Source organism: Dermacentor variabilis, chromosome 2 (assembly GCF_050947875.1).
Source record: "Dermacentor variabilis isolate Ectoservices chromosome 2, ASM5094787v1, whole genome shotgun sequence".
Classification (NCBI taxonomy): domain Eukaryota; kingdom Metazoa; phylum Arthropoda; class Arachnida; order Ixodida; family Ixodidae; genus Dermacentor; species Dermacentor variabilis.
This window is the reverse complement of record NC_134569.1, coordinates 44,503,135-44,520,825: the sequence shown is the minus strand read 5'-3', so window position 1 is coordinate 44,520,825 and position 17,691 is coordinate 44,503,135. Positions and strand designations below refer to the sequence as shown.

The 17,691-nt window shown below is 49.0% G+C and overlaps 1 protein-coding gene across 6 annotated transcripts in view; it reads right to left on the bottom strand.

Moving 5' to 3' along the window:
• Positions 1–17,691, bottom strand: part of SNF4Agamma (SNF4/AMP-activated protein kinase gamma subunit) — a 420,535-nt gene that overhangs the window by 210,088 nt on the left and 192,756 nt on the right. For all 6 annotated transcript variants that reach the window (XM_075680298.1, XM_075680299.1, XM_075680300.1 and 3 more), the window contains exon 4: positions 15,085–15,112. In XM_075680298.1, coding sequence (XP_075536413.1) covers positions 15,085–15,112 — 28 coding nt within the window. The remainder of the gene's footprint in view (positions 1–15,084; positions 15,113–17,691) is intronic.

Genomic DNA, 17,691 nt, shown 5'->3' with positions numbered 1-17,691 from the left:
TTGGCTTTTCTTTTTCTTTTTTGAAGCCAGCAGGTGAGTTCTCTAGACATCCCAAGGGGCGGCGATGACATTCGAACAAAATGCGAGTGAGATTTGGTGGCCGCTGGTTCGACTATCGCGATCGATCACAGCCGCCTGGTGAACATCGAGAAAGTTGTCGACATCGTCCTTGTCGTCGTTGTTTTCTTCCGATCCTTCTCGTATAGGTACTTCACAGAATTTGCGTCGCTGCGGGACCTCCAGCCGTCCGCCCAGGCTTGACGACCTTCGTCGAACGCGCGCTCTTTACAGTCCATTGAACTCGGGCGCCAAGTGCCACTGCGACCTAGCGTGCAATGCGAGAGAGAGCGTCAGCTGCTCCGGCCCGCGCTCAGCAACAGGCGCAGCTGCTGCGACAGAGAGCCATCTGCCCCGAGAAATGACAACCGCGTGTACTGCAATCTCGGTGCATGCGCCACTGCACTGTGTCCTCGCCTAAACAACGCCGCGCCGTTATACACGCACAGCCAGTCGACTGATCACGATCGAGACTCGCACTATCAAACCTCCGCGCTCAAGAACGCGTCATACGTTACCAAAAAAATGACATTTGTTCTAATGCTTGCAAACGAAGGTTTCGAATGCAGCTTTTTGCGCGCAAGACCAGGAAGAAGAAGAGGCCGAGACACACGAGCGCGGACTTACGACATTGTTTTATTTTGAACATTACAACAATCATGTCCTACCAACGTGTCCAAACATTCACGTTATTGAAGGTTTTGAGCAAACGAGTGAGCCGTCTTTTAAAGCGAACCTTTTTTTGCCTCTTCAACTACTTTGTGGTTGCTGGATGCTGCTATGCTGCCGGTTATATACGAATTGGGTCCCTTTTCGCCGCTGAGTATATCTGCACGAGTAGACAACTTGGGCCACTGAAACTGGGCGTGTGAAACTGGGCATGTGGAGCCGGACAGGTGCCCGAAGAGACAAGCAGAACAAGAGGCGAGAAGCGAGGAAGTCGGCGACAAGAGCAGCTTAGCGTGGAGAAATAAGTGAACGTGGCAAAGTTCTACCAGAGTGTGCATTAAGCGAGGAGCTTTGGGTTGCAGGGCATTGAATAAATCGGCTACAGAAGCAGCCCACTGTGAACAAAGGAGTTAAGCGGACAAAACAGAAATAGCGCGCCCATTTCGAGATTGAGGCGCGTTGAGCCACATAGAAAGGAAGAAGGAAAAGTGAAGAGAACATCTTTAAATTTAGTTTTTATACTTTAATTTCTCGTACGATTTCAACTTTATCATGATATAACTTTTTCTCTCAAATTTTATCCCTCTCTCTCTACTCTCCCCCCTCCCCCTATTGGCTTAAACACCCGCTTTTTGGTCAATCCCCCGTGGTGGGTATGCGACATACTACTACAGGGAGCAAGCAAGCAAGCAAACTGAAACGTGAAAGAAAGCGTCACTTGTCACCAATTCCCGCATATGCGCGAGATAGCTCAATTTCTCTTTTATTTATTATTATTATTATTATTATTATTATTATTATTATTATTATTATTATTATTATTATTATTATTATCATTGTTATTGTTGTTGTTGTTGGTGTTGTCTCTTTTTTTTCTTTGTGACCTGCTGATTATGCTGTTCCTTCGTAAGCTCATATAACGGATGATCCCGTACTGAGAACAGATAACAGTGTCCTAGTGAGAATGGCAAGCCTGGAAAAGTTGTATAGCATGCGGTTTGAAAATGCGGTTATCTATCGCACGGCCGGTATTGACGAGCTCAAAAAAGCGCTAAAGAGCAACACTAAATCACCGTAAACTAGAAAAGCGTCCTTGCGAAATCTTATTTTCCTTCGTTTGGCGGGAGAAGGTTGATCATGAAAGAAGAAAACGAAATCTCCCACTTTCTTTCTCTTTTTTTTCTTTTTTGCTCCTCAGCCCCGGTAACCTAGCTTACGTCACACATTTCAATTCCTTCTCCTGCATGTGGACCGCTATGGCGCAAAAAAGGTTCGCGACAGTTTCCAGGTTGAGTACTTTTTGTTCCTTCACAAGTGCAATGCAGTCTTTCTTTAGCGGTTAACAATGAACTATACCAGAGTAGGCGCTTTGAAAATTCCTGACGTCACGCCAAGCCGCTACGGGAACTCCAAAGCGACGCCGCCGCTAGCCTTTCGTTTTTCAGCCTTTGCTGTATTTGTAAAAGCCCGTCACGACGGCAAGATTGATCGCCTTGCTATTGCGGAACGATGATATAGTTATGCACTTTAGCTTAATACTTACATGTCTTAAGTGTCCTTTTAAGATTTGCCAAGTGCTTAGAAGGCCTTCGCCAAGCAGTACATCTGCTGCTCGTAGCTGTTATTTCAGGCGAGCCAAGAGAACCTGCCACTAAGCCGAATCACATCAAAGTCAAACTACGGGGTTAACGTCATGCAGCAGCACACGGATTGTTCGGGGCGCGGCAATACACGAGCGTTTGTCCAATCGGCCCTCATCGAAAATGCGGCCGCCGTGGTCAGGAATGGAACCTATATACGGCTTTGCGTGCGCCTGCTACCGCCAGCTCGTATGGGGGAAGGCCAATAGGGCAACGAGACAGATGAGACGACTCCGATCTCGTAGCTCCGCAGATGAACAAAATACCGACTTTAAAGAAATGCTGACATATGGCGCCTGCGTTACGCCGCCATAATCAAGTATGCCGCTCCGCTAAGTGCAGCGCCGTCGCAAAAGAACGACAGACGCGATTCCACATCTCGGACGCGCGAGCAAACGGTCACGACGAGAAAGTGCTACTGCGGACAAGCGGAGCAGCTGTTCATCTCCTAACATATGCAGCGCGAAATGCGAGTGCAACAAAAGTGAAACTGCCGAGGCGCACCATGTCAGCCATTTCTTTGTTTATGCAAATCGCGCGAGCACCTCCACGACAGTTGGCTTCTTCTTCAATTGCACTGATTTGGTGAGCACGTGCGCTCGAGAAACAACGACTCCGGCCTGAATTTCGCGACGCCGAAAAAAGAGCGAGAAGCTTGTGCAACTAAACACGCCAAAAGAGCAACGGCCTGAGAACGGCACTGCTCCTCCGGCACGATCAAACAGACGAAGCAGTACGAACACGTCTGCTTGATCGAGCAGACGTGGTTCGATCAAGCGTGTACACGAAGCGATACTTGGTGCGCTCACTTTTCCAATAAGATGGTGCTTGCGCAACTCTTGCTCAGGTGCTGTAACTCTAGAGTTGCGGAGGTAACGCCGGAAGAGGCTCGCGCCCTGTTCACGTTATAGACGCCACTGATGTTGAATTCCTTCTTTCCTGGCGACAAATGCAGAGGCTGGCCAGAAACACAATCACGACGAGGGCCTAGCAACAACGCCCGCGTCGTTCGCTGACTCAGTTACTGTCTGTGGAAATTCGCCTGCCTCGGAAAATTACTGGCAGGTTTCTCGTTGTTGCTATTTTCTTCATATTCAGAAAGAGAAGCTTATGTAAACGTATAAAAAAATGCAAGAATGAAAAAAAGAACATGTATTGTATATCTTATTAAATCAAGCTGGCTAGGTAACTATGTAGCCACCCTGTTTCAAAGGGGACGCCAACGTGCGCAAATAGCAGACCTTCGAGAAGCCTTGTAGAAGCTCGAAACGCCCCCACAGATCTTTCCTGAGCAGTGAAACGTATACGAAAACTACGATCTTGGTCAAATTAAATTCTCGCGGCCACTTCAAAGCTCCTGTCTTCTGAAGGTCCGGGGCGCCAGATTTAGCGATAACGCGCAAATCTGGCATCTCCCAAATTTCCGGGGCATCGAACAAAGAAAAATTGCTGGCTATGCCGTAATCGAGAGCAGATGCGAGCATGAAATGGCAACCGGCAAAGCAGATTGGTTGGAGACGATACTAGCCACAATCTTAAAATGGGTGTAGTGCACGTTCGCAACGACACACGCCACCACACCACACCTCACCAAGCCATACTGTAAGCTGGTCCACATGGACGCTTCCCAGCTAGGAGAAGAGAATTCCGGCTGAAGGTGGCACGGCAAGCAGCGAAAGACGCCAGGGAGAGAGACAGCGCACTGCCCAGCTAGAAGAAGAATGAATTGGATTCTGGAGTTCTACGCGCCAAATTTGCTTGATTCAAATTGATATGCTTTGCTGTTGTTAACAGTATTTCGTGCATTTCTTTAATAGCCTGATTGTAAAACCTAGCCTAACTTTTGGGTGCTTGAAGAGTTGTAGTGGTCTTTAGCGTTGCCATTTATTTTAGAGCTTATAGGTGTGTAAAATCACCCTCTTTTAGTTTGTTTTTGTAGTCACACTTTCTACTTATTTATTGCCGTTGCTGTTACAATACTTGGTGTTTTTGTATTGATCCATCTGAAGTGCATGTATTTTTGTATTAGTTGAATGTTCATATATCCACTCCTGCTAGGGCCTCCTTATGGCCAGCCAGTATTCTCGAAATAAAAATAAATAAAACCCCGATTTGATCATAAGGCACGCCGCAGTGGCGGACTCCGGGTAAGTTTTGACCACCAGTGGATCTTTAACGTGCCCCCATTGCACAGGACATCAGCGTTTTTGCATTTCGCCTCCATCAAAATGCGGCCGCCACGGCCAAGATTTGATCCCGCGATCTCGTGCTTAGCAGCGCAACACCATAACCGCTAAGCCACCGCGGCGTGTAGAAATGCCTGAGTAGGCACCACGCAGCGTGGCGCCATCTCCCGAGGAGACGCAAAACCCGCGCCTCGGAACTCGCGGACCGCTGGCGTTCAGCGCTCAGCGCCAAAAGATGACGATGAAATGTGTGGTGCCCTGTATCTGCCTTTTGAACCTCGCTATTGGACATGAAAAATAAAACTTGTTTAGGAGAATTACAGCTTGAGTGATATTGTGAAAAAACGTTAGGAAAACCTCGGAAGCAACATTTTTTTGTAACTTATTTGGGCAGTAAGTAGCGTACGTAATGTGGTCCTGTACAAAAGGTTGGGGGCCACAGACCTCATTTTCTGAAGTTTTGACTGGTTAATTGCTCGGATATTCTCGTTTGAGTGCCCGGATAACTGCTCTGACGTTTGGCTAAAGGTCACCTGAAGGTCGCGGACAACGGGAGCTAAAAGCATTATTTCATGCTTAAAACGAAACTTTGAACCAGTGCACAAGATTGCGGTACTATGCTTGTGATTAACATAACAGCGCAGACAATATGGCGAGAAAGAAAGATGGCCCAAATGCAGGAAAAGCTTGCACAGAAGCTTTCACCCCTAGACGCTGAGCCCAATAAAAGATGCGGCAACGCCCCGCGCGTGCGCTGTGGCTTGGAAACTTTTGACGAATACTGTAACATCATTGGCAAACATTCACAGGGCGCGGGATCAGACAAAAACTAAATTTCTCGCAGCCTAACGTGGTATACGCGGGACCTCGCGGTCAGCAGTAGTTGACCAAGCCCGCAAACCTAACTTATATAGCTATCGAGTATCCATCGTCCGCTCTAAGCTAATTTCTAGCGCAAAGACGTGACAACAGAAAAGACAAGACGGAGCGCTGACTACCATGTTTAGACCTGCAAACGATAGCCAGCGCTTTGTCTTCTACTGTCCTGTTTTCATTTCCTTGAGCTAGAAATAAGTACTGCATCAAACCAACTATAACCTATCAGTACATTATGGTAAATTTCATCTTTCCTCATCTTCTTAACGAAAAAATGTCTAACAGAATCAGCGATGTGCGTCACCGAAGCCGGCGTTATGCTCGCATGACGGACCGCTCACGTACCAATCCGTGACGCTCCTCTCAAGCTACGCGCACGGCAGGCGAAGCGCAACGCGGGGTACACCGCGCGCGGCAGCAGCGATATACACGGGCTGGTGGGTACGTTACCGATCCAGTGCTGCGCGTCCTCGCTGTAGCGCCGAGGCGTCGTCGCACCGTCGGGGCCGGGACGCAGCAGGGTGGCCGTGCCGTGCACCTCGTGGCTGCTGTGTCGCCGCTGCGCGTACTCGTGCAGCATGCTCTTGAGCATGGTGACCAACATGCTGGCGCCGCCGTCGCCGCCGCCGCTGCTGCTGCCCGAGGCGAGCGGCATCCACCATCCGATCACACAACGGTCGCACTGCCGCACTACCCCCGCCCCACGCACGCACACTTGGACGCACGCACACGAACACTCACGCCGAGCACCAAAACGCGAGCACGAGACGGTCGACCCGGTCGGATGACACCCTCTAAAACACGCAGCACCACTCAAAAACTCGGCACTCGGTCGGCGCCCGTCGCGCAGACTCTACAGTCAAAAACAATGCCGCAAGTTGAGCGCCTCCGACACCATGCGCAACTCGGCAGTCTTGATCTCAAGCGCAAGCTTCTTGATTTTTTGCGCACGGACGTCTGGAAGGAGCGGCAATCCAGCTGGAAACGACCGATTTCTCAGGTTGGAGCAGCCCGTCAAAGATGCATTCGAGGGAGCGAGCGAACAACAAAGACAAAGCTGGATCTATTGCTTTTTTTCCCCGTTTCCTTGTTTGTTTTCTTCCGGTCTACTTCAGACACAGGAGGCAACTCAATTAGCAAGTCGCTACCAAGCGCAAGCTACGCGGGACAAGCACTCCAGCTTACGAGGGATGCTGCACAGGCCACTGAACAAGTCAAACCGGCGCAGTACAGCTGAGAAGACAGCGCCAACAAAACTTCCCGCAGTGTAACTCACACAGCTCTGACGGAGACAGTCCGCTCTTAACGACGCCGAAGATCAACGCCCCCGGCAGCAGCCAAACTCTTCGCCGCTCTCATTCAAAGCAGCGGCGCAGCGCACACGGTAGAGAGCCAAGAGCGCGCACTATCCCAACGTTGGAAAACGCGGCGGCGCGCCAGATCCCCTGCCGGCGGCGGCTGCTGCAGCGGCGACGACGACGCGAATCCCTCGTCGCTCCGCGAGCCCCTGCCGCGCAGCGCCAGCAGCGAAGTTACCGGCGCCCGAGCGGTGGCGCTGCAGCGGTGGACCCTCGCCGGATCGGGGCCAGCTGAACGCACACACCTTCAGACGGCACGGGCCGGAGGGGGAAAATACCTAAACGAGAGGGAAAGCAGCAGAGCACACAAACCCAGGCGCGCTCTCTAGAACGGCTGCGGCAACGTCTCGGAACATCGGCTGTTGCTGTGTGCCTGTGTAGGATGCCGCGGTAGCTCATCCCCCGACGACAAAAGACGTGCGATGCCTCCTGTCGACCCTCGAAACAGTTTGCGGGCTTCCCGGCCGCTCTCCTGTGCAGGCATTTGCTGCTCCCGAGAGAACGGCACGCTCACGCACATGTTTTACTTTTATCTTCCCGTAATATCAAGTCTTTCTCCAGGTGGATAGCTGCCCCGTCGTTTTTCACATTCTCTCCTTGGCAGCGCTACTACGACGGTAAACGCTGACTTAAGCAGGTGCGCGCTGCCGTATGTCGCCCCGAATGGTTCCTGTCTGCACAGGAAAATGTCAACGGCAACCACGATTACTGCGCAAAAAAACTGTAGCAAGAAACAGATATACAACTTCTACACGCATTTCTTCTTTTTTTTCTGTGATGATGAAAAGGTCCTCAACATCTGTAGTGTTCCTTGAAGTAAAGTGGACATATTCATCTTGTACAAAGTGGTAAGTAAGATGGAAGCATATAAAGGGTAATGCCTCAATTTGGACACTGGTTCTGGCGTAGACCTCTGAGGATTTCGCGGTGTGCTAAACAAAGCAATCGTTCAGTCATTATCCGAGGCGAAACCAAAATATCATGGAACCCAGAGTCAAACTAAATGTGCCTGCCAATGTTGGGCGGAAAAAAAGACGAAATGTGGCCGACTTGGAACAAATATGTCGACTAGGATCTCAAGGATGACGTTTTTAAGAGCTAGATCGTTTGCACGCCAACTGGCGTTAAAAAAAATAAAGAACTTGATCTGAAACCGCAATGAATTTAGTTAAAATCTGAATGTTCCCACAGTTAGATAAGTCCGAAAAAAACCGCTGTGGCCAAGCGTCGAACATTTCGTTTTCACGCAGATCTGGCTGATGGTGTTACCATGCGCTTCTAAGCAGTTTCCTGGTCAATTATGGCTGGCGATAACACAATAACTGTTAGCCGTAACCAGTGGCAATACGGATGGTACGAGTCTTTAAACAGGAATTTTGAGGCAGAAAGCTGCGTGTGTTGGTGGTTATTCGTATAAGGGAACTTATATCAATATGTATAAGTATTCGTATATATAAGTCCCCTTATAGGTTTAAACAGGAAGCAAGCACAAGTGTTGCCAAGCTAACAGGAATACTTATCGATCATGCGATAAGACACTTAGGGCCACATAAACTAAAATAACGGTAAAATGACGCTCACTCAACTCGATCCGATACGATCCGACCAGACCCGACAAGGTATTTTGCATGTCCCACAGCATAACAAAGGAAATGGCAGGCGCCGCTGTGAAGTTCCCTCTTCAGAATAATCATTCACCTCATGAACTTCTAGAAAGTGAACTTTGATCGCAGTGCAGGGGCGATCTTGTAATTTTATCACACAGGAAAGCGGGTATACAGTGTCCAGAAACCGAGAAAAGAGGGCGTTTCACCCGAAAGGCAAAGCATCGATTGCGATAGCAAATTAGTAGACAGCTATACGAAGTAAGGATAGTAGTTTTATCGGCCGTATAAACTTGCAAATATTCGCTTACAAACTAAATTATCAAGCATTGTGTGCATACGCATGCATGAACGCATAGCGGTGACCGCGCACACTCGCTGTCGAAACGCTGGAGTGGGAAAGCGCGGCAGCAGCAGCGAGCGAATTTCGTGCGGCCTCTCGCTTCAACGCGAACTAAGCGGTGAGAACACAGCGCACGTAAACATATTAGCACTCGGCGCATTCTGTCCTCATCGCAGACCGCTTCCAAGATAGGGCATGGGCGGCCGCGCCATACGCAGCCGCCGCCTTCCCCCCCCCCCCTTCTAACGCGTCCTCCTCGGTGCCTTGTGCGCGACGGAAAACGGCGCGCTTAGGTGCGCTTCCTCCCCGCTTTGCTCCCTTGCGCGCGCGAGATTGAGCCACCATCGCCGGCCATCCTCTCACGTTTTGCGCTTAGCGATTGGCCAGCCACCAAAAGTTCTAGCGGAGGTATTTGCTGACCTTTTTCTCTCTCCTGCATCCAATGACACCACAAATGGCGACCTTCCTTCTTTGACAAGTCACAGTACCATAACCGCTTCCTACGGTCCAGCCTGCCAGATGGGCGAGGCAGGCTTCACTTTTGAAGAGCTGCAACACGCGCTCAGCCTCTCCAAACGCCGCACTGATCCAGGTGAAGATGGTGTGACGTATCAAGCATTGCGGGACATTGATAACAGTTTTCATGACGGTATATTGGACGAGTATAATGAAGTATGGACAATAGGTCTGGAAAGGAAATCCTCCGTGGTGATACTAATTTTAAAGCCTGGGCGCCTTGCAAGACACCTCAAGTCCTACCAGCCAATATACCTAACTTCAGATGTCATCAATTAATGGAGCGAATGGTCTTGCTTCGCGAAGGTGTCAGGCTAGAGAAGCTGGACTTTTTCCCTGATGTCATGATTGGTTTTCGTCGCCGTCGTTCAGCTCTGCACAGCATATCAAACCTTGTCCCAGCGCTCGAATTTGCTAGAGAAAAAGTGCATTCTGCCTACATGCTCTTCCTATGCATAGAGCAAGCTTTCGGCTCAGTCCCGCATAAGGCGATTATTTTCGCTCTTGCAACCATGGGAATTTCAGGTCGTCTGCTCCACTTTGTGCACAGCTTTCTATCGGAGCGCCGGATGAAAATGTGTGCCGGAGGAATAATAAGTGAGTCCCGAAATGTGAAGTGCGGTGTCCCACAGGGCAGCGTTCTGTCGCCGCTTTTGTTTAACACCGTACCGGCCGCGCTTCCAAGTCGTTTGCCTAGGGACAGAAGTGACTTCCCTGTGAGCATAGCTATCTACGCAGATGACATTGCTCTGTGGATAAGCGGCCCTTCGCATCTTGGTCCGCGGCTTCGTGCAAGCTTGCGAAGAACTCTAAACGCGCCTTCAGAGTACATGGGTGAGGTTGGTCTGAACATATCACCTGCTAAGTCGGCTGCAGTAGCATATTACCCTAAACAACGCGCTTGTCGGACAATGAGCCGACTGTACCTTGACGAAACGCCTATCAGCTGGGTGCGACAACACCATTATTTGGGGTTATTTGTGGATGACCGCATCTCTTGGCGTCCTGCTGTTAAATTTGTACGACGCAAATCGCACTCCCTCCTTAAGTATGTGGTCGCCTTGACTGTTAGAGGTGCTGGCTGCGAACAAACAACGGCTCTCCAGGCGTACCAGTCATCTGTACTCTCAGGCATGATGTATGCGTTACCAGTCCTGAACATACCACCCATAGTTTGATGGCCCAAATGGAACGAGATCATCATCGCGTTGCCCTTAATAGTTGGATTACCTCGTGAGGCGCAATCTGTTGCATTACTCACTGAAGCGCACCAGTTACCCCTGAGGCAGCAAGCAGACCAGAGAGCTCTGTATCATACTGAGCTTCTACACCGCGCATCGAATGGTCAATTTCTCCTTGATCGCCTCATTCACCACCCGTTATCTTGCATGGTAAAAATGGCAGTTACGCCTCCGCTTTCAAAAGATATCACGAAACACGTATTCCCCACTTACCTCACAATCCCTGACATACACAAAAAGTCTGATATGCCTGTTTCGGCAATATTCCAATTGTCTCAGTCTCCCATTTTCGAAATATTTCCAGATTATTTTCAAGTATTCACAGATGCATCTGTACACAGCGACGGTCAAGGCGCCTTTGCAGCTCTTTTCTGCTCTTCGACTCAAGTACGACGTATCTTATATATACCTCATCCAACTTCGTCAACAACTGCGGAGCTAGCAGCGATTAATGTTGCACTGAAATAAGTACAAGAGGAGTTAATAACATCGATGGTTGCCATCTTTACGGAATCCCGTAAAGGTTACAACGCAGTCAGATTGATTGCCCAGTTGTGCGCAGTGTTACTGACTCTGGAAACAAAATTTCATCAGATAGGGTATCTCTCGTTTCTCAATGGTAACATTCACACGTAGCAATCGCCGGAAATGAAGAGGCTGATCCACTGGCTTCAACTTGCGCTCATAACAACTGTATCTGCGCTGAAATTTTGTGCAAGCTTGATGACGCTCGTCTGCTGATTCGTCGCCACCTACTCAAGCAGCATCCAGACCAGCGCGTCGCAAATGGAACGTTCCCGCCCCGTCTTCGCGGTCGAGGCTTGCCTCGTCGCGCTACAGCGCAACTACTCAAGCTGAGGGTAGGCTGCGTGAACGTCCGCAAACGTTTATACAGACAAGGACATGCGGCCAGTCCATCGTGTGCGTCTGGAGGCTGCTGCGAGACACTTCAGCACCCGATATTGGAGTGTCTCACTTTCAGTGCGCTGCACATGTCGCTAGTGAAGGACTATCATCTCCTTGGCCTGCGGTGAACGACACTCGACTAATGTTTGCACGCCAGTGGTTTTGCGTCTCGACGCGATCAGGTTCATCGCGCTCTACTTACTTTTCTAGAGTTAACTGACTTAGGTTGACGTTTGTAGCGTCGATGCTACTATTTAACATTCTGTAGCAGCGTGATCTTCAGTGACCGGCCCTACTGTGTGTAATCTCTACAGAGTGTTCTACTTTATTCTTTTAGACTTGTCCTGCTGCTCTTTCTTTCCTCTTTCCTCCCCTCCTTCCTATCTTCCATTTCTGTGCTGCTGTCACCTCCCTTCTGAAGAGCAGGCAGGCATTGTGCCCCTTCCGGTGGTTTGCTCCTCGCTTTCCCTCTCCTGTAAAATGTGCATATGTTATCAAAACAACAATAATAATAATCAAATTCAATAGCATGAACTAGAATAAAAGAAAATGGAGGAAGTTAAAAAACTGTCAGAAATGTAGTCTAGGCCCGGATAGCTACATGAGCTGTTCTTGCCTTCTTTTTCACAGAACCTGGCTATATATATTCACCAGAAGAAATATTGTCTATTGTCTAGCTCCCGACAGAGCGGTTGGCGACCTGTTGCGTGACTAAGCTTCAAGGAACGTTCCCAAAGTGCGCAGTGCGATTCTTGCGAAACCTAGCAGATGTCGGCAAGGAAGGGAGAACAATTCGCCGCGCAGGTTGGGCAACTTTGCTGACGGCATGACTTCTATACTTCAGCATCGAAGAAGACCGCCTATAGAAACGTGGACGGAAATTGCACAAAATCCAGATGAGCCGAACCTCCACAGTTCGATTGAAGCAGGCACGTTCATCAGTTCCCGTGGCAACAGCCAGACACAAATGGATACGGTGCAGCCCGTGCGGCAAGCCTCTGTTCAGAGCTTGGCGTTCCGGAACGTTCCAGGAGACATTCGCGTCCCGATGCGTTCATTTTCCCCTGCGCGTGGGTCTCCCACAACGGCCGACACGAGATTGCAAGTTCGGTGCCTCTTTTTGGGTGGAAAGAGATAGCAAAGGCTTTCTTGGGCATGAACAGAGTTATCACGGTACATGCTATGTTCACTATTTTCGCAGTACACTGAACAGAGTGAGAATATCTATACTCGTATACTGAAGATACTGATAGTGACGAATTGCTTAGGCCAGGAATAGAATTCCCCTCATAAGTTCCCCTCCATAAACACAAGAAATCCACAAAAAAATCCACTTTACGTACAAAGAGCATGACAAAGTTACGGATATACATATGTACACAACATGCGTCGTATGACCTGCCGAAACGTTGACAACTTGACGACGCAGAACAGAGCACATAAAAGGTCACTGCCGCAGAAAAGTCAGCGTGACATCAAATTGACTCAAAAGAAAATACCACCTAAAGCACACTAAATGCCAACGACACGATTACATCATCACTACCTTAGACGGCAATAAAAATTACGCCTCACAAATTGTTCTAGTTGATATTCTTGTTGTCACTGCCCGCAAGAAAATAGCGCAGGGATTTCACAGCTTCTCTTCGTTTACAGGGACAACAGCACGGTACAAGCACTTCCTCTGCCCACAGGGGGCGCCCATCGACAACGGCAAGACGACCACGAAATGCCTCCCGAGGCTGGTCAAGTCGTGAATATTCGACGAGAATGTGCTACCTGCGGAAATCTTCTCGTGAAACTCTTCAACTATATTTTCTGGCTGTGTTGTTTTCTTGTTCAGTGCATTCTTTTTAAGCTATAATATTGGTATAGCGGGTTATACAGAAGCCAAACTTCCAAATTTGTCTCAGTTAATAAACAACAACGACCCCACTCAGAACCGTTCAGATGAAGGCACGTATGACGCTTAAGATATTAAGTTTTATAATCAGAGCCGATGCAAAACACCGCTTCAAAACCCAGTCAACAGTATTGCTCCATTTTCTTTTCCTTTCCTGCAAGAGACAAACTACTTGCGTGCCCCTATGAGGGGCGAAAGGAGCACGCAGATTCACTGCCAACCAGCTGACAAGTAGACATAGATGTTTACTCGTCTCCCGAAAGGTGACACGGCTATACGCAGAGCAGACTTCCAAATACCGAGGCGGTGGGGCTTTCGAAAGAGGTGAGCCTTACAAGCTCTTGTGTAATTTTTTTCCGGCTTCAGTAAAGCAGAATGGTTTCCCCCAAATGAGGAAGCTGCAGCGATTGTCGGACCTAGTTTCTTACATAAGAAACTAGCTCCAACACGTAAGCTTAATGATGCAATGAATGCATCTCGGTTCGGCAAGTTACCTTTTTTGCGCGCAACAGAGCAGCATCGGTTAAGCAGTCTCGGCCCTTACCACGGGTAGAGGATTGATTGACTCCAATCCTGCCTTGTTTGACCGCAAATAAAGAAAAAAAGTACCGAGCGGTATTTGAAATGATTTGAGATCAGCGCATTGCTCGTGATATTACGTGTTTTCCTTTTAATCATGCAGGTAAGCAAGAAAGCGCCCCGACACTAGCGGTGTTACTTCAGACGTTGACAATAAGGAGGAGGAGGAGGGATGTTTGGTGCAGGTGGACCTCTGCTTGCAAAAGTTGCCGGCAACTGCTCCGCCTCAATACCACCGGTCAAGCGCGATATGGTCTGAAACACTTCGCAGTCCAGCTAACAACACCAGGTATGAAACGCAAGTTGACTTGAAGCCCAATACGTTGGGTGTTTTCCAAACCACGACGACCCACAGGGCTCGCCACCCTGTATAGCGAAGGAACTTTAGGAGCAGCCGAAGCCCCTCTCTTCTAAATATCCAATGTCTTCGGTGGGAACAAAATATCACTTGCATTCGGCTAAACATCAGGCTAAAGAAGGACGCCGCGACCCCGCTGAAAGAAAGAAAGAAAAAAATGAGGGAGAGCAAAGAAAACCTAAGCGAACATATCGAAGTTTTCCACTGTGCCGCCAGGCGCTGCAGTTCAGTTGCGCCGACGCCAGTAATTGTTGACAGCTTCGGCAGAGTCAACTGCTGCCGAATACCTTCAGTCGTTGAATGGCCTTCCAGCAGAGCGCGTAGTCAAAAAGGCAGAGCCACCTTTACAGGAGAAAGCACAAAAGTTTTTTTTTTCTTTTTACTAAATAGATTGTTGGTCTTTTTAAACTTTTCCTTCTAGCAGTTTGCTATACCTAAGTTATGTACAGCAAAGGTATTATTCATGTTTACATGAATACTACCTTCGCTATACAACCTATACATCAATACTACCTGTGCTATAGGTAGTATTCATGTTTACATGTATACTACCTTATACTTTGTTTTAGCTTATTTTCATACTTGGCTGCAAGAGTCGATGACCTTCAGTCACTAGCCTACACGTGCAGCATTGTCTGTTTTCTTTAGTTCGTATTTCCGCATATGACTGCATTTACGAGCTCGTGTCAGAGCCCCTTTAACGGTAACGGTGGCAGTGGCACCGTCAGGCATTCTTTTCCCCATCTTTTTTGTTTTGCTTTGTTTTCTTCACTTTTCGCAAGTCAAACTGGTACCGCTGTCTCGGAAAATACAAAACAACAGACAGACAAAGCGTTTCGTCTACTCACCGTACTGGCTGCTGTTGACCGGGAACTTCTGCAAGGAAAACAAGAGAAAAGCGGAAGGGGGCACCGTTAGGAGCGCGCGGCCAATCTGAGACCGCGCCCATCCGGAGCGCACAGCCCGTGAGCAGTGTTGCCACACCCGCTGTAGTGGCTTAGCGGCTATGGCGTTGCGCTACTAAGCACGAGGTCGCGGGTTCGGAGCCTGGCCTCGGTGGCTGCATTTCGACAGAGGCAAAAAGCGCGGACGCTTGTGGACCGTGCATTGAACGCACGTTAAGGAACCTTTCCCCCACCATACGGCGTGCCTCACAATCGTATCGTGGTTTTGTTAAGTGAAACCCCAGAATATAATTTATTTAATGTAAGTGTTACCGCAGCTACTGATTTATCAGTAGTTCTACTGACGCTCTTTCAAACATTTAGTGATTCAGAGATAAAGCTTCGAAATCTGCCCATTATTGTCGTCTTACAGGAAAACGACAGCAAAATCTAGTTTTTTAGGAATTACCAGCATCTTTTTAGTGCTTTTACTACTTCTTCAGAATATAACTGCTAAACCGCTATCAACTTCTACTGCGCACGAGCAGTGAGCGATACGTACTTTTTTTTTTATCTTAATCCAAAACTCACGGAACACTTCAGACTTCAGGCACCTTCAGATGTCTTCTCAGGCCCTTCCACAACTGTTTTGAAGGTTGGAGCAAGGCGTGTTTTTAATGGTTATGGAGCTATAGATCCCCTGGGCACCGTGTGGGTCTTCGAAATGCGCACCGCACCACAACATTTTGTTTTGAGGTCTTTTTGCTGTGTTACAGCTTCGCAGATGGCACCCCATTGTACGACTAAAGATAAACGCGGGATGCGCGCCGGCGAAGAAAAATAAAAAAAATAAAGTCGTCCAAAACCAACCGGCATAATTAAAGCGTCTGCCGATTTCTGCTGGTTTTTCACGCAAACATTTACTTTCTTTTAATGATCCGTGACAACACTGCCCGTGAGCCGCGTCTCCGGCCGCCCAACGCGCGAGAATCTGACTATATCCCACGGCCCTCCCATCACGACGCCAGCCTACGGAGCCACTCTCCGTGAGAGCGCTGCTGTTCTCCACCTTTACATCAGGACGCGAACACACAGTGCCCCGAACGAACAAAATAAAGCGAGGCCACCGGGCAACCGTTCTGCGCTTTCCGGGCTCCCCGCGCTTCTTCGCTGCGGGCGTTCATCGAGCGACAGGGAGGAAACGCCGTAATCTCGTTCTCGTCCCGGTGCGCGCAGCCTGCGGCGCATCGGCGAATGATCTCAGTCACCGTCGCCCGCTCGTCACACTCGGACGTGGGACGACGAGCGGGCGCACGCGGGCGTTCTTAACGAAACAAAACTAGGCGTGAAAACAAGGGAGTTAAGAGTCAGGGCCAGCGGTCGATAGGGTTACCTGCATGCAAACGATCAAAGCCACTCGCTCAGTTACTTCCACCTAATCGAAAAGGGATCGCAAAGAACCTAGTTTGCGAGAGGGCGGCAGTTTCGGCGCGTTGGGTCACAAAACGTCGTCGGTAGTTTCGGAAAGAGTGTACATGAAGCTACGGAACGCTGTATACGCCGCGCGTATACAAAAGTGCGCAACGGGAACGCGAAAGAGCCCAAGCGGTGCTCGCGTCCTGCGCGTACGCACCTAAGGCTTCTTTCCGCAAGAGCCCGTCTGCGTGCGGCTGCGTTCTTTTTCGAGGCTCGTTACTCAATCGGTCGCAGTTCCGGCCTTTGGGCACTCGCACGTGAATGCACCAGGGCGAGCGAAATTGGGGAGCCGGGTGCTTAGGAAATGTTTCGAACGCTTTCCGTAGTCCAATGGCCAACTTCAATACGCACGTTCACGTGGTCATGGGCTCCCGCGTAGAGCTCCTTTAAGCGAGCAACAGAGGGCCACGAGTTACTGGAAGATAAGCCGAAAGATGCCGCTGTCAGCAAATTATGTGGCGTGTCTAACAAAAAACAAAGTACCTACAGATATAAGTAACGCGGGTAGGTTCAGAGAATATGAACTGCTTGCGTCAATGACTTAGGCACTTAAGTGACAGCAATGTGAAAGGTCTAAGAGCCTATTAGTGCACCTAGAGACACTAAGGACAGCTTAACTTATACGCAATCCATCCACGACAGATGAATGTAGCGGCGTCAGCAGGTGGCCAAACATGCTTGGACGTTTGCACAACTTTGCTCCTATGTTCACAACCTATGTTCTGTCACGCGAAGCGGCGCCACCAAATTTATCTACGATGTATTTTGTCTTTCGCATTGGAATGGCCAACAACGCCTCGTGTCATAACTGTGGTCGCGAGGAGACCCTTCAACGCATTCTGTATGACTGTCCTCGCTAGAAAATACAGAGAAGATCGTTCGCAATTGCACTAGCTCACTTTGATCAAATATCATTACCACACCGAACCAATTTGAAGTGGCAGCCTCATAAGGAGTCGCAGCTAACGGCGATGAAGGCATTGCTGCAGTTTTAAAGGGACACTAAAGGTTACTATTAAGTCAACGTGGACTGCTGAAATACCATCACAGAAACCTCGAAACGCTTGTTTCGTGCCAAGGAGAGACTTATTTTAA